The 27,556-nt window shown below is 40.7% G+C and overlaps 3 protein-coding genes and 1 non-coding gene across 6 annotated transcripts in view; 2 read left to right on the forward strand and 2 right to left on the reverse strand.

Annotated features, from left to right (window-relative positions):
• The window catches only part of PDS5A (PDS5 cohesin associated factor A), a 128,044-nt gene extending 114,860 nt beyond the window's left edge, over positions 1 to 13,184 (reverse strand). For 2 of the 3 annotated variants that reach the window (XM_015096447.3, XM_042251324.2), the window contains exons 1-2: positions 12,990 to 13,184; positions 11,957 to 12,134 (exon numbers count right to left, since the gene is read on the reverse strand). In XM_015096447.3, the coding sequence (XP_014951933.1) occupies positions 11,957 to 12,094 (138 nt within the window). In that variant the 5' untranslated portion in view covers positions 12,095 to 12,134; positions 12,990 to 13,184. Of the gene's footprint in view, positions 1 to 11,956; positions 12,135 to 12,780; positions 12,913 to 12,989 lie in introns of those variants that run through there. The other variant, XM_042251323.2, reaches the window with a different exon arrangement.
• On the forward strand, positions 12,415 to 23,838 carry LOC101110238 (ATP-dependent RNA helicase DHX29-like). The gene is given in 6 exon segments (XM_042251084.2): positions 12,415 to 12,447; positions 12,574 to 13,182; positions 13,226 to 13,601; positions 22,405 to 22,443; positions 22,446 to 23,689; positions 23,692 to 23,838. Coding segments are annotated over 6 exon segments (2,391 nt in total). The 3' UTR covers positions 23,782 to 23,838.
• On the forward strand, positions 20,500 to 20,572 carry TRNAW-CCA (transfer RNA tryptophan (anticodon CCA)). The gene has a single exon. It is a non-coding gene; the product is annotated as a tRNA-Trp (tRNA).
• Positions 23,839 to 23,926: 88 nt separating the features above from the next.
• Positions 23,927 to 27,556, reverse strand: part of LOC121819831 (basic proline-rich protein-like) — a 68,523-nt gene continuing 64,893 nt past the window's right edge. The window contains exon 4 of the mRNA XM_060417737.1: positions 23,927 to 24,182. The gene's annotated coding sequence lies outside the window, so the exon portion shown is untranslated. The remainder of the gene's footprint in view (positions 24,183 to 27,556) is intronic.

Below are 27,556 nucleotides of genomic sequence, written 5' to 3' on the forward strand. Positions count from 1 at the left end.
AAAACTGGAATTCTGGTGTACTACTAGGTGAAATGTAAAATGAAGCAGCCACTATCGAAAACAGTATGGAGGGGAGTTTCCCAAAAATGTTTAGATAAAATTACCATATGATCCTGCATTCCCAGCTATATATATATATAAAAGAACTGAAAACAGGATCTCAAAAGAGATACATGCACATCCATGTTAACTGTAGCACTGCTCACGATAGCTGAAAGGTGGATCTTTCTAAATTTCCATTAATGGATAAAGAAATGTGGTAGATACACAAAATGGAATACTAGCCTTAAAAAAGAAGGAAATGCTGTCATATGCTACAACATGGATAAACCTTGAGGACTTTATACTAAGTGAAATAAGCCAGTCACAAAAAGACAAACAATATGATTCCACACTTATATGTGAGGTATCTAAAGTAGTCAAACTCTTAGAAACCAAAAATAGAATAGCGGCTACTATGGGCTAAAGAGATCATAGAACAAAGGGGAGTTGTTCTGCAGGTATAGTTTCAGTTTTACATGATAAAAATGTTCTAGAGATCTATTGTATTGACAGTGTGTGTATAATTGACACTACTGTACTGTGAACACTTAAAAGTGGTTAAGATGGTAAATTTTGTTACCAATAAAAAGAATCAAGCAAGGATTATACTCATCAGCAGAAATGAAGAGTCAACAAATGTGTATGCAAATATAATTGAATACAAACAGAAAACCAACTGTATAGAAAACTGATTAACAACGATTCAGACAAAAAATTCCAATTCGAATAACTAATGAGCATGGTTCTCTATGCAATCTTAATTTGACAGAAAGAATGGCAAAGAAACCTTGCAAGGGTTACTAAAATAGTAGTTCTGAATTTTTTGTGTTTATAGTAGCACCTTATAGTAGAGCAGTATAAATAAATTTACCAGAGTTAAGAGAAATTAGGATTTCTACTGTAACAGAAGGCTGATACAAATATAGAATGGAGGAAGTTTAGAAAAAGTTCTGACACTGGATTTCAACTGAAAGTGGCTGATGAACTCATGATTTAAAGTATATATATGTCCTAGCTGTACACACTGAAAGACCTGAAGAAATTACATATCTAACAATAATGTGAACACAATGGCCATATCAAGGCCTTGGTTTACAAACACCTCTCCCCACTAAAATGGAAATAAAGTTCTTCGGAAAAAGATCTATCCAAGTCTGGGGCAGGGAAGCACAAGGTGAACATCTTGTACCAGAAAACAAAGAAGTGCTTCAAGACTCATAGAAAGACATGTCAAAAAGACACTAGATGTTTGAAAAGACAGGAAAGCAAGGATGCTCATCTGGGACAACTTGACTCTAAAAAGAATAAAACGGATTATAAGGCACTGAATAAAGAATCTATGAGTGATTTTAGTTTTTAAATGGGGACAGGGTCTTCTCTACAGAAGAATGCCAGCTAATACATGTGGAAGAAATGATAGAATCAAAAAGGGCAATATTTTATAACCATCAAAGTGGGTGCTAAAACTGTTGAGTAAGGACTTCCCTGCCGGTCCAGTAGTTAAGAATCTGCCATCCAATGCAGGAGACACACGTTTGATCCCTGGTCAGGGAAGATTCCATATGCTTCCGGGCAACTAAGCCCACTGACCAGAACTACTGAAGTCCAAGTGCCCTAGCCTGCACACTGTAACTAGAGAGTAGCTCCCACTTATGACAACTAGAGAAAGCCTGCATGCAGCAGTGAAGACCCATGCAGCCAAAAATAAAATAAATAAAAGTTCACTATTTTTTAAAAAAGTTAAGAATGGTTGAAAACAAATTATTCTCACCAACTATTTATTAGTTTAAAAATTACTTATTAACTGCAAGTGGGAGACGTACCTTTACAATGCAGAGTTGGCCAACTGTACCCAAGTGATCAAACTTAGCATAGTCAATACAACAAAATTTAGCATTACATGCCTCCTGATATGATGCAAAGGTAACTATATACCACTGATTGTATAGTACACTTGCAAAAAAAGGTTCAACTTGAATCTAAGCATAAGGAAATGAGACAAAGCAGATTACTAACTCCTGTAGGACAAATGCTTCAAAAAAATGTCATGAACACCACTCCCCCCAAAAATGAGATGACTTTCTAGATTAAAGGAGACAAAAGAGACATGATAAATGCATGGGATCCTATACTGGAAATTGGACAGAGGAAGAAAAATTCAATTTTTTTTCCTTTTAAAAAAATTTATTTTAAATGAAACAAAGATGAATATTTTTAGTAATAAAGGTACAATTTCACAAGGAAGATAGACATCATAAACCATTAGACTTTAACAACAAAGAAAAAAGATATGAAAAATTCAATTCTGTAAAAAGTAAGTTTTAGGGCAACTGAGAGAATTTTATTATGGACAGTATCATTATGTTGATGTTAAATTCCTAGAGTATGATAATGATCACTGTTATAAAGTAAGAGAATGTCTTTAGACTAAGACATTAGCTTAGACTAAGACTGCTGAAGCATTCAGAGGTGGAATCTCATGATGTATGCAAGTAACTTTCCAACAAAATAGTGTGTTACATCTGTCTCCCTCCACGTGTGTTTATGTGTGTGTGCATGAAAGCAAAAGTGACAAAATGTTAACAACTAGTGAATCTAAGTGAAGGGATATGAGTGTTGAAGGTGCAATTTTCCCAAAATTTTTAGAGGGATAAAATGTCTCAAAGAAGATATTAAAATGGGTTTTTTTAAAAAAAAAAAGAGAGAGAGAGAGAGAAGGGGGGATCATCATGATTGACCAGTAGTACTTTCTAGCAAGAATTCAAGTAATATAAGAAACAAGTTCTAGGATCAAATCATGAGCCGCCTCCATAATTTTTCCCAAACTAGCATATAAAAAATTCCTACAACTTTTTTCTTACAGTAACTTGTTATGGTAATTTAGTAAAATACATTTTACAGATCCAGCAAATTTGCTCAAAGTATATACTGTTGTTTTTTGAGATTAAATGTTTTTCAAAAGCATGAATGTAACTACAAAGTGTAGTATCCTTTGATTTGTCATGAGAGCTCCTACAGTAGATTAAAGACAGCTACAAATTCTTTTCTACTTCTTCCATTGAGAAGTTGGGTCAATTTTTCTCCCCTTGAATGCGAGCTGGGGTATGAATACATTAAACAGCAGAGTAAGGTAGAAATGTCAAGGCAAATTCTGAATAAAGTCTTTTAAAAGTACTGAGAAATTCCTCTGGAGTGTCTTGGGAAACTGAGCTCAACCACTCCTGCTGGAGAGACCATGTGGAGAAGCCTTAACACTACATAATACACAGGAAGAAGGGCCCAGTTGAGTCCAGCCTTTCAACTGTTCCTACCAAGGCACCAAGTGTTTGAGAGAAGCCAGTGTGTACACATTAGACCAATTTAATCACCAGCTGAATACCACTGAGGGAACCTAGTACGTAATGTGGAGCAGAAAGCCAAGTCCAGCCCAAATTTCTGATCCACAAAACTGTGAGAGAGGAAGAAATGTTGCTGATTGTAGGTAAAAGGTGGAAGCCACCCAAGTGTCCATCAAATGAAGGATAAACAAAAGATGTTATATATGTGCATTCTGACACATACTGCAAGAACAGATAAACCCTGAAGACATTATGCCAAGTGAATAAGCCAGTCACAAAAGCAGCAATATGTTATGATCTCATTTATACGACAGAGGATGAGATAGTTGGATGGCATCACCAACTCAATGGACGTGAGTTTGAGTAAACTCCGGGAGTTGGTGATGGACAGAGAGGCCTGGCATGCTGCAGTCCATGGGGTCACAAAGAGCTGGACACAACTGAGCAAGTGAACTGAACTGATACAAGGCTCCTAGAGCAGTCAAATTCATAAAGACAGGAAGTAGAAAGTGGTCACCTGCACTGGAGGAGTGGGGACTAGAGTTCTAGTTTAATGGGTTCAGAGTTCAGGTAAGGATGATGAAAAGTTCTGAATGGAAGGTGATGAGGTTGCACAACAATGTGAATGTACTCATGGCACTGAGCTCAGTTCAGTCACTCAGTTGAGTCCGACTCTTTGTAGTCCCATGGACTGCAGCATGCAAGGCTTCCCTGTCCTTTACCAACTCCCAGAACTTGCTCAAACTCATGTCCATTGAGTCGGTGATGCCATCTAACCATCTTATTCTCTGCAATGCCCTTCTCTTTTTGCCTTCAATCCTTACCAGCATCAGAATCTTTTCCAATGAGTCAGTTCTACGCATCAGGTGGCCAAAGTATTGGAGCTTCAGCTTCAGTCCTTCCAATGAATATTCAGGACTGATTTCCTTTAGGATAGACTGGTTGGATCTCCTTGCAGTCTAAGGGACTCTCAAGAGTCTTCTCCAACACCATAGTTCAAAACCATCAATTCTTCAGCGCTCAGCTTTCTTTATTATCCAACTCTCACTTCCATACACAACCACTGGAAAAACCATAGCTTTGACTAGATGGACCTTAGTCGGCAAAGTAATGTCTCTGCTTTTGAATATACTATCTAGATTGGTCATAGCTTTTCTTCCAAGGAACAAGTGTCTTCTAATTTCATGGCTGCAGTCACCATCTGCAGTGATTCTGGAGCCCCCCAAAATAAAGTTCCTCACTGTTTCCCCATCTATTTGCCATGAAGTGATGGGACTGGATGCCATGATCTTAGTTTTCTGAATGTTGAGCTTTAAGCCAACTTTTTCACTCTCCTCTTTCACTTTCATCAAGAGGCTCTTTAGTTCCTCTTTGCTTTTTGCCATAAGGGTGGTGTCATATGCATATCTGAGGTTACTGATATTTCTCCCAGCAATCTTGATTCTAGCTTGTGCTTCATCCAGCCCAGCATTTCACATGATATACTCTGCATATAAGTTAAATACGCAGGGTGACAATATACAGCCCTGATGTACTCCTTTCATGATTTGGAACCAGTCTGTTGTTCCATGTCCGGTTCTAACTGTTGCTTCTTGATCTGCATACAGTTTTCTCAGGAGGCAGGTGAGGTGGTCTGGTATTCCTATCTCTTGAAGAATTTTCTATATTTTGTTGTGATCCACACATTCAAAGGCTTTGGTGTAGTCAATAAAGCAGATGTTTTTCTGGAACTCTCTTTCTTTTTTGATGAGCCAACAAATGTTGGCAATTTGATCTCTGCTTCCTCACCCTTTTCTAAATCAGCTTGAATATCTGGAAGTTCATGGTTCATGTACTACTGAAGCCTGGCTTGGAGAATTCTGAGCATTACTTTGCTACCATGAGATGAGTGTAATTGTGGGGCAGTTTGAACATTCTTCGGCATTGCCTTTCTTTGGGATTGAAATGAAAACTGGCCTTTTCCAGTCCTATGGTCACTGCTGAGTTTTCCAAATTTGTTGGCATATTGAGTGCAGCACTTTCACAGCATCATCTTTCAGGATTTGAAATAGCTCAACTGAAATCCATCACCTCCACTAGCTTTGTTCATAGTGATGCTTCCTAAGGCCCACTCTGACTTAGCATTCCAGGATGTCTGGCTCTAGGTGGTAATCACACCATTGTCGTTATCTGGGACATGAAGATCTTTTTTGTATAGTTCTTCTGTGTATTCCTGCCACCTCTTCTTAACATCTTCTGCTTCTATTAGGTCCATAACATTTTTGTCCTTTATTGTGCCCATCTCTGCATGAAATGTTCCCTTGGTATCTCTAATTTTCTTGAAGAGATCTCTAGTCTTCTCCATTCTATTGTTTTCCTCTACTTCTTTGTATTGATCACAGAGGAAGGCTTTCTCATATCTCCTTGCTAGTTTCTGGAACTCTGCACTGCACTTTGTACCTATGGCACTGAACTACACACTTAAAAATGATTAAAATAGCAAATTTGATATGTATTTTATTTACTACAATAAGGTTTTTAAAAGTTGCTGTTTTAAATTATTAGGTTTAGGGGTAGCTTATTACACACCAGCTGATAACTAGAACAATTCATCTATGCAAATGGAAATTTAATATCAAAGCTGTACTGCATGAAGCCATTACTCCACAAATGTATACTGGCCATATTTTAGGACTTCATTTTAAGAAATCTTGCCTCTCCATTTAATTTCTTATTTTCTTAGCACAATCTTCTGCAATACATTTATTAAAATAAAATATATAGATGAAATCCAGACTTGAAATTATACACTACCTATAAAATTAGCATACCATGTGGTAACTAGGAATAAATAAAAAATCATTTATGCAAGTGAAAATGATTATAACCCAATCATTTCTGAGGTCCACCTGAGGGGAAGGAAAAGGAAAGAATTCATGGTCTTCCTACAATCTATTCTTCCTCTCTTCCAACCTAGGTTCTAATGAGAAAAGGGAGTGTTCTACCTAAATCAAGCCCACCATATCCTAACTCATATTAAAGTATCCCACAGGCCAGACTACAGAAAGCAGAAGTGAGAGCATGGGGAAGAGGGAGAATGACAGACACAAAGAGAAAGATTATAGAAAAATACAAAGAAAACACAGAAGTAACACCTAGTGGGAGAAAAATGGGGGACACTTTCATAATAATAAAACTCTATCTTTCCTAACTCTTAGCATCAAGGTAGTAAGTGGCTGGGGTATGGAGTAGTAGCTAGAGACCTGTCTGGGGCACTGAACTCTGAAAGCAGGTAATAGAAATGGATGTTAAGTAACAAACTTCATCCTAATACCTACCTTCCTTTAAAAACCAAGGCTGATCTAAGGCCTCCCACTTAGAAAATAGCAGGAAGAGAAGAAAAACTAATATGTGGCATATAGCTTTGTAATACATGACCTTAGATAGACTGTATAACAGCCCATGGGCAGAAGCACTTAATGGAATTTGTACAATACTGTTTATAGGTGTATCTTGAATGTGTTACAAAACTTATCAGACATGACTCCTGCATTTGTTTCAGAATCCTTAAACAGGACGAAGGATATTTGTGAACTACATATCTCGATGCTTAATGTAACACTGGTATTAAAAAATGTCTGCTATCCTTCCAAACAGCTAACTTTTATATGGCTTTTAATATTTCTATAACTGATCTAAATAACAAAATTGTTACTGATAGTTTTCAGCTTTATGTGAGTAGGGTTGGTCACAACCTCTCAGAATCAGTTTCTTTATCTGGAAAATTTGAACAAAATCAAATAACTTATAAGCTACCTTCTAGTTCAAAAATTATAAATATCTACTTTATCATCTCTAGTATGCAATCGCAGATAAAGTACTTAGTTGCAATTCAATATATTTTCTTTTTTTTTTTGTGTGTGTAAAAGCATGTAGAATTTTATTTTTTTATTTTTATTTTTTTTTTAGTTTTTATTTTTAAATTTTAAAATCTTTAATTCTTACATGCATTCCCAAACATGAACCCCTCCCACCTCCCCTCCCCATAACATCTTTCTGGTCATCCCCATGCACCAGCCCCAAGCATGCTGCATCCTGCGTCAGACATAGACTGGCGATTGAGTTCACATGATAGTATACATGTTAGAATGTCATTCTCCCAAATCATCCCACCTCTCCTCTCCCTCTGAGTCCAAAAGTCCGTTATACACATCTGTGTCTCTTTCCTGTCTTGCATACAGGTCGTCATTGCCATCTTCCTAAATTCCATATACATGTGTTAGTATACTGTATTGGTGTTTTTCTTCTGGCTTACTTCACTCTGTATAATCGGCTCCAGTTTCATCCATCTCATCAGAACTGATTCAAATGAATTCTTTTAACGGCTGAGTAATACTCCATTGTGTATATGTACCACAGCTTTCTTATCCATTCATCTGCTGATGGACATCTAGGTTGTTTCCATGTCCTGGCTATTATAAACAGTGCCATGAACATTGGGGTACATGTGTCTCTTCCGTTCTGGTTTCTCGGTGTATGCCCAGAAGTGGGATTACAATAAGGTAGTTCTATTTGCAATTTTTAAGGAATCTCCACACTGTTCTCCATAGTGGCTGTACTAGTTTGCATTCCCACCAACAGTGTAGGAGGGTTCCTTTTCCACACCCTCCAGCATTTATTGCTTGCAGATTTTGGATCGCAGCCATTCTGACTGGTGTGAAGTGGTACCTCATTGTGGTTTTGATTTGCATTTCTAATAATGAGTGATGTTGAGCATCTTTTCATGTGTTTGTTAGCCATCCGTATGTCTTCTTTGGAGAAATGTCTATTTAGTTCTTTGGCCCATGTTTTGATTGGGTCGTTTATTTTCTGGAGTTGAGCTGCAGAAGTTGCTTGTATATTTTGAGATTAGTTGTTTGTCAGTTGCTTCATTGGCTATTATTTTCTCCCATTCAGAAGGCTGTCTTTCACCTTGCTTATATTTTCCTTTGTTGTGCAGAAGCTTTTTAATTTTAATTAGATCCCATTTGTTTATTTTTGCTTTTATTTCCAGCATCCTGGGAGGTGGATCATAGAGGATCCTGCTGTGATTTATGTCTGAGAGTGTTTTGCCTATGTTCTCCTCTAGGAGTTTTATAGTTTCTGATCTTACATTTAGATCTTTAATCCATTTTGAGTTTATTTTGTGTGCGGTGTTAGAAAGTGATCTAGTTTCATTCTTTTACAAGTGGTTGACCAGTTTTCCCAGCACCACTTGTTAAAGAGATTGTCTTTACCCATTGTATATTCTGCCTCCTTTGTCAAAGATAAGGTGTCCATATGTGTGGATTTATCTCTGGGCTTTCTATTTTGTTCCATTGATCTATATGTCTGTCTTTGTGCCAGTACCATACTGTCTTGATGACTGTGGCTTTGTAGTAGAGCCTGAAGTCAGGCAAGTTGATTCTCCAGTTCCATTCTTCTTCTCAAGATTGCTTTGGCTATTCGAGGTTTTTGTATTTCCATACAAATCTTGAAATTATTTGTTCTAGTTCTGTGAAAAATGTGCCTGGTAGCTTGATAGGGATTGCAGCAATTCAATATATTTTCAAGTCATCCTTCATTTTCAAAAATAAGAATACTTCTCTATACCAATATTAATATATATTATTTATTCATTCATTCAACAAATATATGTTGAGCACCTAACTGTGGGGCTTCCCAGGTGGTACAGTGGTAAAAAAAATCCACCTGCCATAGAGGACACACAGGGGATGCAGGTTCAATCCCTGGGTCAGGAAGATACCCTGGAGTAGGAAATGGCAACTCATTCCAGTATTTCTGCCTGGGAAATTCCATGGACAGAGGAGCCTGGTGGGCTATAGTTCATGGCATTGCAAAGAGTTGGACATGACTGAGCTCACACACCTACAAACTAAGCACTGGGAGGATACACAAGTAAACAGATGTGGTATTCATGAAGCTTACAGAGAAGCCGAGGACACAAACCAAATAAACACAAGCATAAGTGTAACATCACATCTGTAACAAGTGACATGAAGGAATTAAAAGAGTATATAACAGGAAATCTAAGAGACTTCCCTTAATGAAATGGGAGGAAGAGTATGTATATGGGTTACATAATTTAAAATCTGTCTAGGCAGAAATGAACATGGCATGTTTAAGGAACTGACAGAATGGTAGTGTAACTAGATGTAAAAACAGAGTAATTCCTTGTAAATAGAAATGAAAACTTCTAAAATACAAAAGTATGTCTTAGCTTTTTCAAAGACATACTCTAAGAATTACTTTAAAGAAATCTTGAAAGCATCACAATAGTTTCTCTCTAATGTTAAGAACACAAAATGCTATCCCATATTTCCCTGCAAAAGACCAAGTTAACTCTCATTGATTGCCTTCCCCTTTTCACTTTACCATTTTCCACTGCATGATAAAAATCGCAGCTTCCTTGATCAACTTCCTTTAGATTCCTTAGAAGGAAGCAGCCATAAGAATAAAAAGATACATGATGCTATTGCCCTGGCTCTGCCACTAATCATTCCCATGACTGATTTTGGTAAATGTTATTTGGCCACTTTGGGTCTAACTTTTATTATCTGTAAAATAAAAGGAGTTCTGGAATTTCTTTTAGGATTCTTCTAAATGGAAAATGCTTGTTCCATTCTTGAAAAATGAAGAAAAGGGACCAAACACCTCTGAATTCTATTGACCAGGGTTTTACTAGACTTTAAGCCCTCTTCCTCACAATATTTGAACACTGTTGCTATAATAATAATAAACTACTGAATTTATACAAGTTACCCACAAACACAAAAATTATCAAAAATATAATTATATATTATTTAAAATCTATACTAGTAAGACAGTAATACTTTAACTAAACATGGATCCCTAAAAAGTACAGTGTGCATTGGTGGTACAGTGGTGAGCATAGCTCCTTCCTAAAAAATACAAAGTCAAAATCGCCTTACAAAGGCAGGAGGAAGACAAATCACAAGAATTCTTAAAAAAGCAACATTTTCACAGTAGGATATTCAAATTGATTAGTATGTATATCAAATTTAACTTCCAAAAGACCTGATAACAAATGAATATTCTAACCATATGTTCATTCTAGACTGTCAATTTAGTCAAAAAATACTTCTAACATTTAATCTACTCTAAACAGAAGATGTATATACAATCATAACTTTTTAAAAACCAGATTATCCATCACCAGAATTCAAGGTTTCTATATTCTTAATATGAAAATAGAAAGATCTACAATTTTACTTAATTTATATTTCATAATTCATACTTCAGCATCTCAAAAATTTAAAACAATAATAGTACAACCTTAAGAAGCATCAATTAAGCACCCCCACTTCATGTACCATCTTTAGTATCAAGATTTATTTTGATGTAAGGTATTGTGTCCACTGTAAATATTTACCAGGCACCATACTAAGTTCTAACAGCAAAGGGGAAAGATTATTTTCTAAAATACATTTCAACAAGTTGCCCAAGGGGAAGACTGGCAAGGTGTCAATACTGTTGCTTTCCTCACCTTCCACACACTCCAATTCATCAGTAGAACTCTGAAATGTCTTGGATTGTTCTTGGATTGCTCTTGGATTGTTCCCTATCTCTCTATTCCCACTATCATAGCCCCACTTCATGATTTCAACATCTTTGACCTAGACTACAGTTTAACAGTCTCCTAGCTGGACTCCCTATCTCCAGTCTTCCCCTATTCCAATCCAGCCCCCAATGGTGACCAAAAAAGAAAAAATGTCTTCAGCACTGCCAAATGTTCCTTAGGGGTCAAAGAGGCTGTGGTTGAGAACTACTGCATCAAGCTGATCCTTTAGTAAGAGGAACACTTACTTTGTAAGGCTGTGGCCACAATCTATAACCATGTAACAGAAAACAAAAAATTAACTTACCTAAAGGCTGAAACTTACAACCTTCACACTAGGACCACCATGTTTAAAAATAAGCTGACGCCTTATAAAATAAGCCATAATCACTGTCCCTTAAAACCCCTTTGAACATGTGGACATAAGCCATCACTCTACTTCAAGCCTTTTTGAAAAGTCAGTACTTTCTGTTAAAGTTTAATCATACTACTTACATATTTAAGTTTTTGGATATTAGAAAGTTGTGATAATTTTTAAAATGCATTTTGCACTTAAATCAGTCTCCTAGAAGCTGATGAAAATCTTCCTAGGCAAATTATTGCCTACCTTTAAATCTGCAAGCTACTTTGAATAGTATTCTCAAAAATATTTCTAGACAAAAAAAACCTTAAAAATATTCGAATTTTTATACTTAGAGGAAAAAAAAAAACAGTAAAATTAAAAAATATCACATAGATACCCTTTTAATTTCCCATAATGATTATGGCCTTAACAGAGATTACTAGTCAAAGATACAGCCAAGACAGAACAATACCTTTCAGAGGGGGTAAAAGAAAAGACATAAAATATCTTTAAAAAAAAAACAACACCTGGTAGGTGAAACTTAAGGCCAGGCCTAGCAGAGCAGTAATACCACAGGAGAGAGCACCTCCTACCACAAACGTCTGAAGTGAGAATATTCTGTCCAGAGAAACTTACCTTCAGTCGTTTGATCATTTCGTCCGTGGTGATCTTGTCGGTGATCTCCTTTACCCCCGGAGGGTAAGCGATCTTCCCGTCGGCACTCACGACGCCACAGAGGGCAGTGGCAGGCTTGGGCTGCGCGGTGAAGTCCATCCTGGGGGACAACTTTTCTTTCACAGTCCTCTACCGGCCTCTATCGGTCAGAAAACAAAAGTTCAGCGGGAAAGGGGCGACTTTGTAACCTCTTTTTTCATTTCAAAAATCCTAATCTGCAAAGGGTCCTTTCTCCAGGGAGGCCCGGGGCTCGGCGGCGGCCCCCCTACCCACTCGTTCCCGGGGCTTGGATCCTGGTGGCCGCCTCGCCGCCCCCACCCACGCGGGCCCCGCCAACCTCGGGCCCTCGGGGCTCCCCGGCACCGGCGGCCGCGGGAAGCGCCGAGCAGAGCCAGGAGTTTCCCATTCCTCCTTTCACAATGAAATCCCACCCCCAAGCACCGAGGTCCGAAGTTTGGAGGCTTTGAGAGCCCAGCGAGCCCCCTAAGGCCCCGGTTCGGTCAGAGAGAAGCCTCGAATCCCCACCCGGCCGGTCCCCTCCGGGAAAGGAGACGCGAGGCCTATAGGGCTCGGCTTAGGCCGCAAAACTAGGGACCCAACGGGACCTACACGCAGCGGCGGCTCCTGGGAACCTACGCCCTTGCCGGGCAAAGCTTCGGGACCCCAGGTGGCCCCGCCACGCTCCCGCCCCTCCCGTGTCCCGGTCCCTCACCCCGCGGGAGGGGAAAACAAGCTGCCCTCCACCCCGAACCCCAAGCCAGGAAGCGGCTGACGCGGCTCCGCACTTCACATTTTGTTCCTTCAACTTCGGCTCAGGGACCGCGAAGGCTTCTCTCGCCCCCGGCCACTCGGCGCAGTCCGGTGCCGCCGAGGCCTTATCGGCACCTCCAGGCAGCCCCGCCGGGCCTCAGTCCTGCGCCCCCCCTCTCCGGTCTCCCCTTCCGTCCCCTCCCTCCCCAGCCGAGGGCGGGAGCCGAGCCGCCGCCGCCTTTACCTCCTCCTCATGCGGGCGGAAGGTGCATCGAGCGCCCGGGCCTCTGTCAGGTGGTTGCGGAGCCGCCGCCCCTCTCCGGGCTGCACACAAAGCGGCTCCGCGGGTCCCGCCGCCGCCGCCGCCCGCCCCGGAGCGGCGCTGGGGCTGGCGGTGCCGAGGAGGAGCAGTCGCCGCGGGGGGAGACGCGGGGCGAGTGAGAGCTGGGCGGGGAGACACTGCCGCTCTCCGTCTGGCAGAGGAAAAGCAGCCTCGGAGAAGCCTCCTCCGGGAGCGTGTGCGCGTGTGTCCGCCCCGGACCCCGGCTGCCCGCCCGCCAGCACCTCGCGCCGGCCGGGTCCGCCGACCCGGACCCGGACGCCCCTAGCAGCGGCGCGCGCGCGGCCGTCCGTACTCCCGGCAGCCGGCGCCTCTCGCACACACCGACGGGTCACGCGAGCGGTGCGAGAGCACGCGAGAGCAGGGAGCGCGCCTCGCTCCCGCCCCTTCCTCCGCCGGCCTTGCCTCCGCCTCCCTCGGGCCTCAAGCGGCGGCGCGCGGGGCAAACAGCGCCGCCACCCGGTTGGCGCCAACACCTGCCGCACCGAGCGCCTTCGAGAGGACCGGACCCAAAAGGCGAGCAGAGGAGGAGCCTGGCTGGCGGGAAGCGACCCGGCGCCCACGGCCTTTTGGGGCCAAGTTGGATGAACGGAGTTTATTACCGTTTGCCGCGGAGTTGAGTTCTTGACTTTTGGGATTCATCCTAAACGACGTGGATGGAAATGGTTGAAAAATGGTTAATTACTCGGTGATAATGAACCTCCCTAGGGACAGAAGATCTGCAACCTGAGGAAAAGTTTTGCAACATGGCACAACGTGTGCTTCTCATTCTTGTTTCTTTTGACAGCCACCAGAGTTTGCCCTCTCCTCTTTAGATCTCTAAAATTAATATTTTGAAAACTGCAAAATATGTAAATTGCACTGAGTCGAGTAGTTCTCAAAGAATAGAAGAAATTTCCTGGACTGCACTCCCAATCAGGATTTCTGAGACTGGAATTCAGAAATAAGCATGTTTACAAATTGGAAAGCTAAGTCTTATGAATATGGAGTAACTCATTAAAAATTTTTTTAATATACCAAAGGATAGCTTTTTCTTTCAGCCAAAGGAAAACTCAGTGTAGTGGTGTTTGAGCAGTTTAAAATAAAAAACTGAAGCAAATGAACCTCTGGAGCACATATATAATTTCCAAAGATGAAGTTAGAAAGAGAAAATAATTTGAAATAGTCTTCAGTTCTTGAAACTGATCGCTACTGTACTTTAAAATGATATCTGATTATTTAAATTATTCTTGATGGATGTTAATTGGTCTTTTCCACATCCTTTATTTGATCTTAAAAATATTATAGGTGCTGCCCTCACTGAATTGTTTTTCAAGTAATATAAAAGGAAGCAATTATCTCAGAATCTAATACACCGCAGTTGCTGATTTGCTAGTTCAGTTCAGTTCTGTTCAGTCGCTCAGTCGTGTCCCACTCTGCGACCCCGTGAATTGCAGCACGCCAGGCCTCCCTGTCCATCACCAGCTCCCGGAGTTTACCCAAACTCATGTCCATCCAGTCGGAGATGCCATCCAGCCATCTCATCCTCTGTCGTCTCCCCTCCTCCTGCCCCCAAGTCCCTCCCAGCATCAGGGTCTTTCCCAGTGAGTCAACTCTTTGCATGAGGTGACCAAAGTATTGGAGTTTCAGTTTCAGCATTAGTCCTTCCAATGAACACCCAGGACTGATCTCCTTTAGGATGGACTAGTTGAATTTCCTTGCACTCCAAGCGACTTTCAAGAGTCTTCCCCAACACCACAGTTCAAAAGCATCAATTCTTTGGTATTCAGCTTTCTTCACAGTCCAACTCTCACATGCATACATGATCACAGGAAAAACCATAGCCTTGACTAGATGGACCTTTGTTGGCCATGTAATGTCTCTGCTTTTGAATATGCTATCTAGGTTGGTCATAACTTCCTTTCCAAGGAGTAAGTGTCTTTTAATTTCATGGCTGCAATCACCATCTGCAGTGATTTTGGAGCCCAAGAAAATAAAGTCTGATACTGTTTCCACTGTTTCCCCATCTATTTCCCATGAAGTGATGGGACCGGATACCATGATCTCAGTTTTCTGAATGTTGAGCTGTAAGCCAACTTTTTCACTCTCCTCTTTCACTTTCATCAAGAGGCTTTTAGCTCCTCTTCACTTTCTGCCATAAGGGTGGTGTCATCTGCATGTCTGAGGTTACTGATATTTATCCCGCCAATCTTGATTCCAGCTTGTGTTTCCTCCAGTCCAGCGTTTCTCATGATGTACTCTGCATAGAAGTTAAATAAGCAGGGTGACAATATACAGCCTTGATGTACTCCTTTTCCTATTTGGAACCAGTCTGTTGTTCCATGTCTAGTTCTAACTGTTGCTTCCTGACCTGCATACATGTTTCTCAAGAGGAAGGTCAGAGGGTCTGCTATTCCCATCTCTCTCAGAATGTTCCATAGTTTGTTGTGATCCACACAGTCAAAGGCTTGACATACTAAGCTCTACATAATTTTTTAATATATGTAAATGAAAGAGTAACTTTAGCTGCTAGGCTGAAAATAATGAGATGCAAATGTAGAAGTAAGATAACCAAGTACAAGACCACTGCAAAAATTCCAAGGAGAGATGCTAGGACTAGGTAATAACAGTGGATGTGATGAAAAAAAAGAAAAAGAAAGGAGTTAAGAAAATAAGGTGACTCCAAAGTTTTTAGCCTGTGTAGCGAAGGATGAAGTTATCTTTAACTGGTAAGAGGACTACTGTGTTTGGAATAGCTTTAGTCAGGGTGTCTTTTAGAATCTAAGCTATTCAAAAGTTCATTTAGCAAACAGTTACTGAGCTCCTGTAAGGCATTGTACTAGGCACTGGGCAAATATTTAGAAAACAAGAAGACAAAGTTCCTGCTTTTGACAGGATCAGAGTCTAATGGAGGAATCACAGACATATGTACCATAATTCGAGGCAAGGCTGTGATTTATTCTACAATAGGGCTTTAAATTGTACTGTTCAAGAGCCTTAGAAAGGAATGCTATGGAAACTTCCCAAAGGAAGGGGTATTTAAGGCGGGGCGTTGGAGGGTGAGTTACTGAGTAGTTGTTGTGGAAAGAGCAATAACTAATAGAGATAACCACAAGGTGAAAAAAGGCTTGGAGATAATAAAGTGCAATTTCTTTTTGAGGAAAAGACTTTGGTGTGATTAGAACAATAATTGTATGAAACAATGGCTTGACTTTGTGAGCCTTATTCTGCCCTCATATAATTTCCATCAGCCCCCCTCCCATATACACATGTACAAACATGCAGTCTATATACAAAATGACATCCAATGCAGCTTCAGGACAAACTCCCAACCCCCTATTTCAATCATCTTCAGTTCAGATCAGTCACTCAGTTGTGTCCAACTCTTTGCGACCCCATGAATCGCAGCATACCAGGCCTCCCTGTCCATCACCAACTCCCGGAGTTCACTCAGACTCACGTCCATCAAGTCAATGATGCCATCCAGCCATCTCATCCTCTGTCATCCCCTTCTCCTCCTGCCCCCAATCCCTCCAGCATCAGAGTCTTTTCCAATGAGTCAATTCTTCGCATGAGGAGGCCAAAGTACTGGAGTTTCAGCTTTAGCATCATTCCTTCCAAAGAAATCCCAGGGCTGATCTCCTTCAGAATGGACTGGTTGGATCCCCTTGCAGTCCAAGGGACTCTCAAGAGTCTTCTCCAACACCACAGTTCAAAAGCATCAATTCTTCGGTGCTCAGTCTTCTTCACAGTCCAACTCTCACATCCATACATGACTACTGGAAAAACCATAGCCTTGACAAGACTAACCTTAGTTGGTAAAGTAATGTCTCTGCTTTTGAATATACTATCTAGGTTGGTCATAACTTTTCTTCCAAGGAGTAAGCGTCTTTTAATTTCATGGCTGCAGTCACCATCTGCAGTGATTTTGGAGCCCAAAAAAATAAAGTCTGACACTGTTTCCACTGTTTCCCCATCTATTTCCCATGAAGTGATGGGACCAGACGCCATGATCTTAGTTTTCTGAATGTTGAGCTGTAAGCCAACTTTTTCACTCTCCTCTTTCACTTTCATCAAGAGGCTTTTTAATTCCTCTTCACTTTCTGCCATAAGGGTGGTGTCATCTGCATATCTGAGGTTATTGATGTTTCTCCCTGCAGTCTTGATTCCAGCTTATGTTTCTTCCAGTCCAGCGTTTCTCATGATGTACCCTGCATAGAAGTTAAATAAGCAGGGTGACAATATACAGCCTTGATGGACTCCTTTTCCTATTTGGAACCAGTCTGTTGTTCCATGTCCATTTCTAACTGTTGCTTCCTGACCTGCATACATGTTTCTCAAGAAGCAGGTCAGGTGGTCTGGTATTCCCATCTCTTTCAGAATTTTCCATAGTTTGTTGTGATCCACACAGTCAAAGGCTTTGGCATAGTCAATAAAGCAGAAATAGATGTTCTTCTGGAACTCTCTTGCTTTTTCCATGATCGAGCAGATGTTGGCAATTTGATCTCTGGTTCCTCTGCCTTTTCTAAAACCAGCATGAATGTCTGGAAGTTCATGGTTCACGTATTGCTGAAGCCTGGCTTGGAGAATTTTGGGCATTACTTTACTAGCATGTGAGATCAGTGCAATTGTGTGGTAGTTGGAGCATTCTTTGGCATTGCCTTTCTTTGGGATTGGCATGAAAACTGACCTTTTCCAGTCCTGTGGCCATTGCTGAGTTTTCCAAATTTGCTGGCATATTGAGTGCAGCACTTTCACAGCACCATCTTTCAGGATTTGAAATAGCTCAACTGGAATTCCATCACCTCCACTAGCTTTGTTTGTAGTGATGCTTTCTAAGGCCCACTTGACTTCACATTCCAGGATGTCTGGCTCTAGATGAGTGATCACACCATTGTGATTATCCTGGTCATGAAGATCTTTTTGTACCGTTCTTCTGTGTATTCTTGCCACCTCTTCTTAATATCTTCTGCTTCTGTTAGGTCCCTACCATTTCTGTCCTTTATCGAGCCCATCTTTGCATGAAATGTTTCCTTGGTATCTCCAATTTTCTTGATGAGATCTCTAGTCATTCCCATTCTGTTGTTTTCCTCTATTTCTTGGCATTGATTGCTGAAGAAGGCTTTCTCATCTCTTCTTGCTATTCTTTGGAACTCTGCATTCAGATGCTTATATCTTTTCTTTCTCTCCTTTGCTTTTCACCTCTCTTCTTTTCTCAGCTATTTGTAAGGCCTCCCCAGACAGCCATTTTGCTTTTTTGCATTTCTTTTCCATGGGGATGGTCTTGATCCCTGTCTCCTGTACAATGTCAGGAACCTCCGTCCATAGTTCATCAGGCACTCTATCTATCAGATCTAGTCTCTTAAATCTATTTCTCACTTCCACTGTATAATCATAAGGGATTTGATTTAGGTCATACCTGAATGGTCTAGTGGTTTTCCCTACTTCCTTCAATTTAAGTCTGAATTTGGCAATAAGGAGTTCATGATCTGAGCCACAGTCAGCTCCTAGTCTTGTTTTTGTTGACTGTATAGAGCTTCTCCATCTTTGGCTGCAAAGAATATAATCAATCTGATTTCGGTGTTGACCATCTGGTGATGTCCATGTGTAGAGTCTTCTCTTGTGCTGTTGGAAGAGGGTGTTTGCTATGACCAGTGCATTTTCTTGGCAAAACTCTATTAGTCTTTGCCCTGCTTCATTCTGCATTCCAAGGCCAAATTTGCCTGTTACTCCAGGTGTTTCTTGACTTCCTACTTTTGCATTCCAGTCCCCTATAATGAAAAGGACATCTGTTTTGAGTGTTAGTTCTAAAAGGTCTTGTAGGTCTTCATAGAACCGTTCAACTTCAGCTTCTTCAGCGTTACTGGTTGGGGCATAGACTTGGATAACTGTGATATTGAATGGTTTGCCTTGGAGACGAACAGAGATCATTCTGTTGTTTTTGAGATTGCATCCAAGTACTGCATTTCGGACTCTTTTGTTGACCATGATGGCTACTCCATTTCTTCTGAGGGATTCCTGCCCACAGTAGTAGATATAATGGTCATCTGAATTAAATTCACCCATTCCAGTCCATTTTAGTTCACTGATTCCTAGAATGTCAACGTTCACTCTTGCCATCTCTTGTTTGACCACTTCCAATCTGCCTTGATCCATGGACCTGACATTCTAGGTTCCTATGCAATATTGCTCTTTACAGCATCAGACCTTGCTTCTATCACCAGTCACATCCACAGCTGGGTATTGTTTTTGCCTTGGCTCCATCCCTTCATTCTTTCTGGAGTTATTTCTCCACTGATCTCCAGTAGTATATTGGGCACCGACTGACCTGGGGAGTTCCTCTTTCGGTATCCTATCATTTTCCCTTTTCATAGTGTTCATTGGGTTCTCAAGGCAAGAATACTGAAGTTGTTTGCCATTCCCTTGTCCAGTGGACCACATTCTGTCAGACCTCTCCACCATGACCCGTCCATCTTGGGTTGCCCCGCGGGCATGGCTTAGTTCCATTGAGTTAGACAAGGCTGTGGTCCTAGTGTGATTAGATTGACTAGTTTTCTGTGAGTATGGTTTCAGTGTGTCTGCCCTCTAATGCCCTCTTGCAACACCTACCATCTTACTTGGTTTTCTCTTACCTTGGGAGTGGGGTATCTCTTCACAGCTGCTCCAGCAAAGCATAGCTGCTGCTCCTTACCTTGGATGAGGGGTATCTCTTACCAACCATAAATTCTTCCTACATAGAAATTCTAGATCCAAACTCTGGGGCACCACAACAATGGACATGTTCCTCACTTGCTTTGTCCAGTAGGTCCTAACCACATGCAACTACAAAACACCTGAAAAGTGGTTGATGAAATGGAGGAACTAAATTTTTAATTTAATTTAAAAAATCTAAGACTTCCCTGTGGATCAGACAGTAAAGCATCTGTCTACAATGTGGGAGACCTGGGTTCAATCCCTGGGTCAGGAAGTTTCCTGGAGAAGGAAATGGCAACCCACTCCAGTACTTTTGCCTAGAAAATCCCATGGACGGAGGAGCCTGGTGTCCATGGGGTCACAAAAAGTTGCACATGACCGAGCGACTTCACTTTCACCTAAACAGTAATATGTGGCTAGTGGTTGCTATATTGGACAGTGCAGTTCTAGAGAGCAGAGTTTGTAGGAGTGCTTGACAGAAGGTGAGGGTAGAGGTTAAACTGTGTTCACACTAAATACTGCAGAGGTTGAACAGAGTGGCAGTTTCAAAGGATGAACTGGGGTAATAGGAGACTAAAGCCATTTATAGTTAAACTGAATGAAGGTAAAAATACCAACAGAAAAAATGGAAAAATATCTAAGACATAAAGCAGATTTTATAAACATGTGTTTTCTATTTATCTGAAATTCTTTATTTGTTTTTCAATTTAAAATGTAACTAGCTAAGTTTATCCTAAGGGCATTCCTGGTGGCTCAGAGGTTAAAGCGTCTGCCTCCAATGCAGGAGACCCGGGTTCGATCCCTGGGTCGGGAAGATCCCCTGGAGAAGGAAATGGCAATCCACTCCAGTATTCTTGCCTGGAGAATCCCATGGACGGAGAAGCCTAGTAGTTTACACAGATTACAAATTTGAAACTTCCATGTACCTCTGGTTCCAGAGAAATTTTAATGACATGTCATAATTAGTGTGAAACTAAAAAAATGGTATTTTATTTTAGAGTCTTTCCAGACATCACTGACAGCTTGGCTAGAACAAATACATATAGGCACAGGATAATACCGTATCTATCTGTGGTGAATGAAATGAATTTTACATGTTTCACTGATGACTAAAAATATAAAGTCTGAATCATTTTGGCTTAGTATGATCAAGATGTTAATGATTAACTTGTTTGTCATGGTAATTTAAGGACTTTATTTGAATCCTGTCTGAAATCTTTGGCTTGATGCACTCTCTTTTCAATTTAAGGTGTGAAAGCCTACCTGCATCATTAATTACATTAGCTTTCTTAAAATTGTTTTTATCAAAATTAAGTATTATTTAGCAAACTAAGACTAAATATTTTCAAATACAAAAGAAACTACAGATATAAACAACTTGGGTAAATCTTAGTGACATAATATGATAACCTGTTTATAAAGTTCAAAAGCAAGGCTCAAGATGTTGGTTACCCCTAGAGTACAAGGGAAAGCAGGGAACACAGGAAGACCACATGGGAAAATGAATATATAGATATATATGATCTTGTTAAAGCTTTCTTCTTGGATGTAGTGGTGGCTTCATATATGTTCATTATGTGATAGGTGAATGGATGGATGAATCAATGAGGGCAATCCATGGGCCAATAAGGTATGTGTTTATAACCCAAGTAATATTCAGTTGCTAGGTCGTGTCTGACTCTTTGCGACCCCATAGACTGCAGCACACCAGGCTTCCCTGTCCTTTACCAACTCCTGGAGCTTACTCAAACTCGTGTCCATCGAGTTGGTGATGCCATCCAAACATCTCGCCCTCTATCATCTGCTTCTCCTCCTGCCTTCAATCTTTCACAGCATTAGGGTCTTTTCTAGAGAGTCGGTTCTTCGAATCAGGTGGCCAAACTATTGGAACTTCAGTTTCAGCATCACTCCTTTCAATGAATATTCAGGATTAATTTCCTTTAGGATTGACTGCTTTGATCTTGCTGTCCAAGGGACGCTCAAGAGTCTTCTCCAACACAACAGTTCAAAAGCATCAATTTGTCGGTGCTCACCTTTCTTTATGATCCAACTCTCACATCCATATATGACTACTGGAAAAACCAAAGCTTTGACTAAACTGACCTTTGTAGGCAAAGTAATGTCTCTGCTTTTCAATATGCTATCTAGGTTGGTCATAACTTTTCTTCCAAGGAGCAAGCATCTTTTAATTTTGTGGCTACAGTCACCATCTGCAGTGATTTTAGAGCCCAAGAAAATAAAGTCTCTCACTGTTTCCATTGTTTCCCCATCTATTTGCCATGAGGTGATGGGACCAGATGCCATGATCTTCGTTGTTTCAATGCTGAGTTTTAAGCCAGCTTTTTTCACTCTCCTCTTTTACCTTCATCAAGAGGCTCTTTAGTTCTTTTTTGCTTTCTGCCATAAGAGTGGTGTCATCCTCATATCTGAGGTTATTGATATTTCTCCCGGCAATCTTGATTCCAGCTTGTGCTTTATCCAGCCCTGCATTTCACATGATGTACTCTGCATATAAGTTAAATAAGCAGAGTGACAATATGCAGCCTTGAGGCACTCCTTTCCCAATTTGGAACCAGTCCGTTGTTCCATGTCCAGTTCTAACTGTTGCTTCTTGACCTGCATACAGGTTTCTCAGGAGGCAGGTGAGCTGCAGCATTCACACTTCCTCCTCAAGGAGTCAGGGAGATTATTTGGCAACAAATATCGCAGAGACAGGTATCACTATTCTAGATGTTGTATTTGTAATTGATACTGGAAGAACGAAAGAAAATAAGTATCATGAGAGCAGTCAGATGAGTTCTTTGGTCGAGACATTTGTCAGCAAAGCCAGTGCTCTGCAGTGCCAGGGGAGAGCTGGGCAGGTCAGAGATGGCTTCTGTTTCCGCATATACACAAGAGAAAGATTTGAAGGCTTTATGGACTATTCTGTCCCTGAAATCTTGTGCGTGCCTTTGGAGGAATTATGTCTTCATATTATGAAATGCAATCTTGGTTCTCCTGCAGATTTCCTCTCCAAAGCTTTAGATCCTCCTCAACTTCAAGTAATCAGCAATGCAATGAATTTACTCTGAAAAATTGGAGCTTGTGAACTAAATGAGCCTAAACTGACTCCACTGGGCCACCACTTTGCAGCTCTGCCTGTGAATGTCAAGACTGGCAAGATGTTTATTTTTGGCGCCATTTTTGGCTGCTGGGATCCAGTGGCAACATTAGCTGCAGTTATGTCAGAGAAGTCTCCTTTTACCACACCAACTGGTCGAAAAGATGAAGCAGATCTTGCAAAATCAGCCTTGGCCATGGCAGATTCAGATTATTTGACGATCTACAATGCATACTTGGGATGGATAAAAACACGGCAGGAAGGAGGCTATCGTTCTGAAATAGCATATTGCCAGAAGAACTTTTTAAATAGAACATCACTGTTAACCCTAGAGGATGTAAAGCAGGAGGTAATCAAGTTGGTTAAAGCAGCAGGATTTTTATCATCTACAACTGCTAATAGCTTTGAAGGAAACAGAGCCACACAGAACTTTTCCTTCCAAGAAATTGCCCTTCTTAAAGCTGCACTTACTGCTGGACTGTATGACAACGTAGGGAAGACAATCTATACAAAATCAGTTGATATTACAGAAAAATTGGCTTGCATTGTGGAGACAGCCCAAGGCAAAGCACAAGTACATCCATCCTCAGTAAATCGAGATTTGCAGATTTATGGATGGATTTTATACCAGTAGAAGATACGATATGCCCGAGTGTATTTGAGGGAAACTACCCTAATAACCCCTTTTCCAGTTTTACCTTTTGGAGGTGATATAGAAGTTCAGCACCGGGAACGCCTTATCTCTGTTGATGGCTGGATCTATTTTCAGGCACCTGTTAAGATAGCTGTCATTTTCAAGCAGCTACGAGTTCTCATTGATTCTGTTTTAAGAAAAAAAAACTTGAAAACCCTAAGATGTCTCTTGAAAATGACAAGATTCTCCAGATCATTACTGAATTGGTAAAAACAGAGAATAATTATTGAAACTGCAATTCATGATCAACTGCTTTGAAGAGAGTCATGAAATTATGTGAAAATGGAGCATCCTGTTAAGTATTTTAGTACTTAAAATGTTGGTACTAGTTATAATGTAAAGGTGGTGGAAAAAAGCACATAGTTTAAACATGTGTAATTTTCTAATTTCTTTTTAATGATAGCTATTCTCAGTGTATTTGCCACTACATTTACAATAAATTCTTTCGTATCATCCAAAAAAAAAAAAAAGAATTTTCCAGTTTGTTGTGATTCATACAAAGGCTTTAGTGTAGTCAGTGAAGCAGAAATAGATGTTTTTCTGGAATTCTCTTGCTTTTCCTATGATCGTTGGCAATTTGATCTTTTGTTCCTCTGTTACCAAGTGTTATGATTAATCTTATTCAGGGAAGCTGAAATCCAGAGAGAAAAAAGACAAGCATAAGAAATTTTATATTGCACGTTAATATTAAAAAGAAATGTTATCCCCCAGGGCTTACCTGTTGGTTCAATGGTAGAGAATGCACCTGCTAACTGCAGGAGATTCCAGTTCAATCTCCTGGTCCCAAAGGATCTCACGTGCCTCAGAGCAACTAAGCACGTGCACCACAATTACTGAGCCAGTGCTCTAGAGCCTGCGAACTGCAACTACTGAGCCCATTCACCACAACTACTGAGGCTGTGCACCCTAGAGCCCATGCTGTGTAACAAGAGAAGCCATGGCAATGAGAAGACTGCACACCACAACTAGGGAGAAGCCCCTGCTTGCCACAACCACAGAAAGCTTGGCAAAGCAACAAAGACCCAGCACAGACAAAAATAAATTAATTAATTTAAAAAATAGTAAAAAATTATATCCCCTAGAGTCAAAGAAATTCTGTCCCCATGATAATTTTTTTCTAATAGTGGTAGAAAAATGAAAAATTATTTGGAATTATATTTTACATGAATGCCACTTTGCAGCCCTTCCTTAAATTGCTAGTATTTGGATGCTAAGTGATTATAAAATTGAAAGAATTGTCAAGGTAATTAAACTTTCAATAATCACATTAAAGTATATTTTTATTATGAGGTCTGGCATTCCAGCCTCTTAATGTCTTATATGACTAAAATATATAGGAAAGTAAACTTATGACAAATACTTTATTATGGTAAAGGCAGAAGAGATTCATTTATGGAAATATGTTAGAGAGGATAATCATTGCCTCCCTCCTGCAAACTCTTTTAAGAGTTGTTCCTATCGTAGTCCTATATATTTCCTCTTTCTCTTTCCCTCCCTCTCTCTGTACCCTGCCCCGCCATGCCCCTCCTCCCCCGCAGCTGACTGAGCCTGAAGTGACTGAGCTGAGCCAAACAAAATATCATGAGAGGCTGTGAACTAAAACTCAGCAACAGATGGAACTTTTAGCTGAATTATATCAATGTGAAACGGTAAAAGTCTTCAGCTTTCTACATAAGAGTATGCTAAGGAAAACAGAGCTGTCCTAATTTTTGTCCCAACTGTTCAATTTTTCTTGGATTCCACATAAGCGTTGTTTCCTTACAGTAAAATCTCACTTGAACTAATGTGAGTAAATTTCTGAACTTTAAATACCAAATATGACCTGATTTAGAAATATCAATTGGACTTCATGAAATCTTAACTGTGATCCACGAAACTAGCTTGACTGGGTCAATTTTGTTGTTCAGTTGCTAAGTCGTGTCTGATTCTTTGCAGCTCCATGGACTGTAGCCTGCCGGCCTCTTCTGTACATGGGATTTTCCAGGCAAGGATACTGGATGGGTTGCCATTTCTTCCTCTGGGGATCTTCCCCGGACAAGGGATCGAACTTGTATCTCTGCATTGGCAGGCAGATTCTTTACTACTGAGCCACCAAAGCCCAGACTGGGTCAAATAGTGCCTTCCAAATTAATGTCTACTTGGAACTTCAGGTCATGACCTTATTTGGAAGTAGGGATTTTGCAGATGTAATTAGTTCAAGTCATACTGGATTAGGGTGGGCCCTAAGTCCAATGGCTGGTGTTATAAAAAAGACAGGCCGGGAAGAAGGCCAGGGGATTAAAGAGGCAGAGATTGGAGTTAAGCAGCTGCAAGCCAAGGAATGCCAAGGATTTCCAGCAAACACCAGAACTAAGGAAAGAGGCAAGGGGATATTCTTCCTTGAGCCTTCAGAAAGAGTATCACCCTCCTGACACCTTGATTTCAGACTTCCGGTCTCCAGAACAAGAGGAGAATGAATTCCTGTTGTTGCAAGCCACTGCACTGATGGTACTTTGTTACAACAGCCTTAGGAAATTCATACACCAGCCATATGTAAAATCTGTCCTAAAGTGGGTTAGTAGCTGTAAAGAAGTAAAAGCATTTTACCTTCTGTAAGACAAATTTCATCACTCTTATTTTTGGACCTAACATTTGCTTATTTTTGAAAGAGAAAATTTGTAGAACATTTATATATAAATGTTATATAGATAGATAGATGTTTATATATAATTGTTCTGTATATGTTGTTCCCTTGCTAAGTCATGTCCAATTTTTTGCAAACCCATGGGTTGCAGCACACCAAGCTTCCCTATCCTTCACTTTCTCCAGAAGTTTGCTCAAATTCATGTCCACTGAGTTGGTGATACTATCTAATCATTCATGTTGCCCACCTCTCCCCCTGCCCTTAATCTTTCCCAGCATCAGGGTCTTTTCCAGTGAGTTGACTCTGTATCAGGCGGCCAAATTATTGAAGCTTCAGCTTCAGCATCAGTCCTTCCAATGAATATTCAGGGTTGATTTCCTTCAGAGTTGACTGGTTTGATTTCTTTGCCGTCCAAGGGACTCTCAGGAGTTTTCTCCACCATCACAGTTCAAAAGCATCAATTCTTTGGCACTCTGCCTTTTTTAAGGTCCAACTCTCACATCCATACATGACTACTGGAAAAATCATAGCTTTGACTACATGGACATTTGTCAGCAAAGTGATGTTTTTGTTTTTTAAAAGTGATGTCAGTGTTTTTTACATATATACAGAATCTAGAAAAATGGTTCTGAAGAATTTATTTGCAGGGCAGCAATGGAGAAACTGACATAGAGAATAGACTTATGGACAAGGAGAGAGGGGAGGAGAGGGTGAGATGTATGGACAGAGTAACATGGAAACTTACATTACCATATGTAAAATAGATAGCCAACAGGAATTTGCTATATGTCTCAGGAAACCCAAACAGGGGCTCTGTATCAACTTAGAGGGGTGGAATGGGGAGGGAGATGGGAGGGAGGTTCAAAAGGGAGGGTATATATGTATATCTATGGCTGATTCAGAGAAGGCAATGGCAACCCACTCCAGTATTCTTGCCTGGAAAATCCCATGGATGGAGGAGCCTGGTAGGCTGCAGTCCATGGGGTCACAAGGAGTTGGACGCGACTGAGCGACTTCACTTCCAATTTTCACTTTCATGCACTGGAGAAGGAAATGGCAACCCACCCCAGTGTTCTTGCCTGGAGAATCCCAGGGACGGGAGAGCCTGGTGGGCTGCCATCTATGGGGTCGCAGAGTTGGACACGACTGAAGCGACTTAGCAGCAGCAGCATGGCTGATTCATGTTGAGGTTTGACAGACAACAACAAAATTCTGTAAAGCAATTATCCTTCAGTTAAAAAATAAATTAAAAAAAGTGATGTCAGTGTTTTTTAATACACTGTCTAGGTTTGTCATAGTTTTTCTTCCAAGGAGAGAGTGTTTTTTAATTTCATGGCTGAAGTCCCCATCTACAGTGATTCTGGAGACCAAGAATATAAAGT

Source organism: Ovis aries, chromosome 6, assembly GCF_016772045.2.
Source record: "Ovis aries strain OAR_USU_Benz2616 breed Rambouillet chromosome 6, ARS-UI_Ramb_v3.0, whole genome shotgun sequence".
Taxonomy (NCBI): Eukaryota; Metazoa; Chordata; class Mammalia; order Artiodactyla; family Bovidae; genus Ovis; species Ovis aries.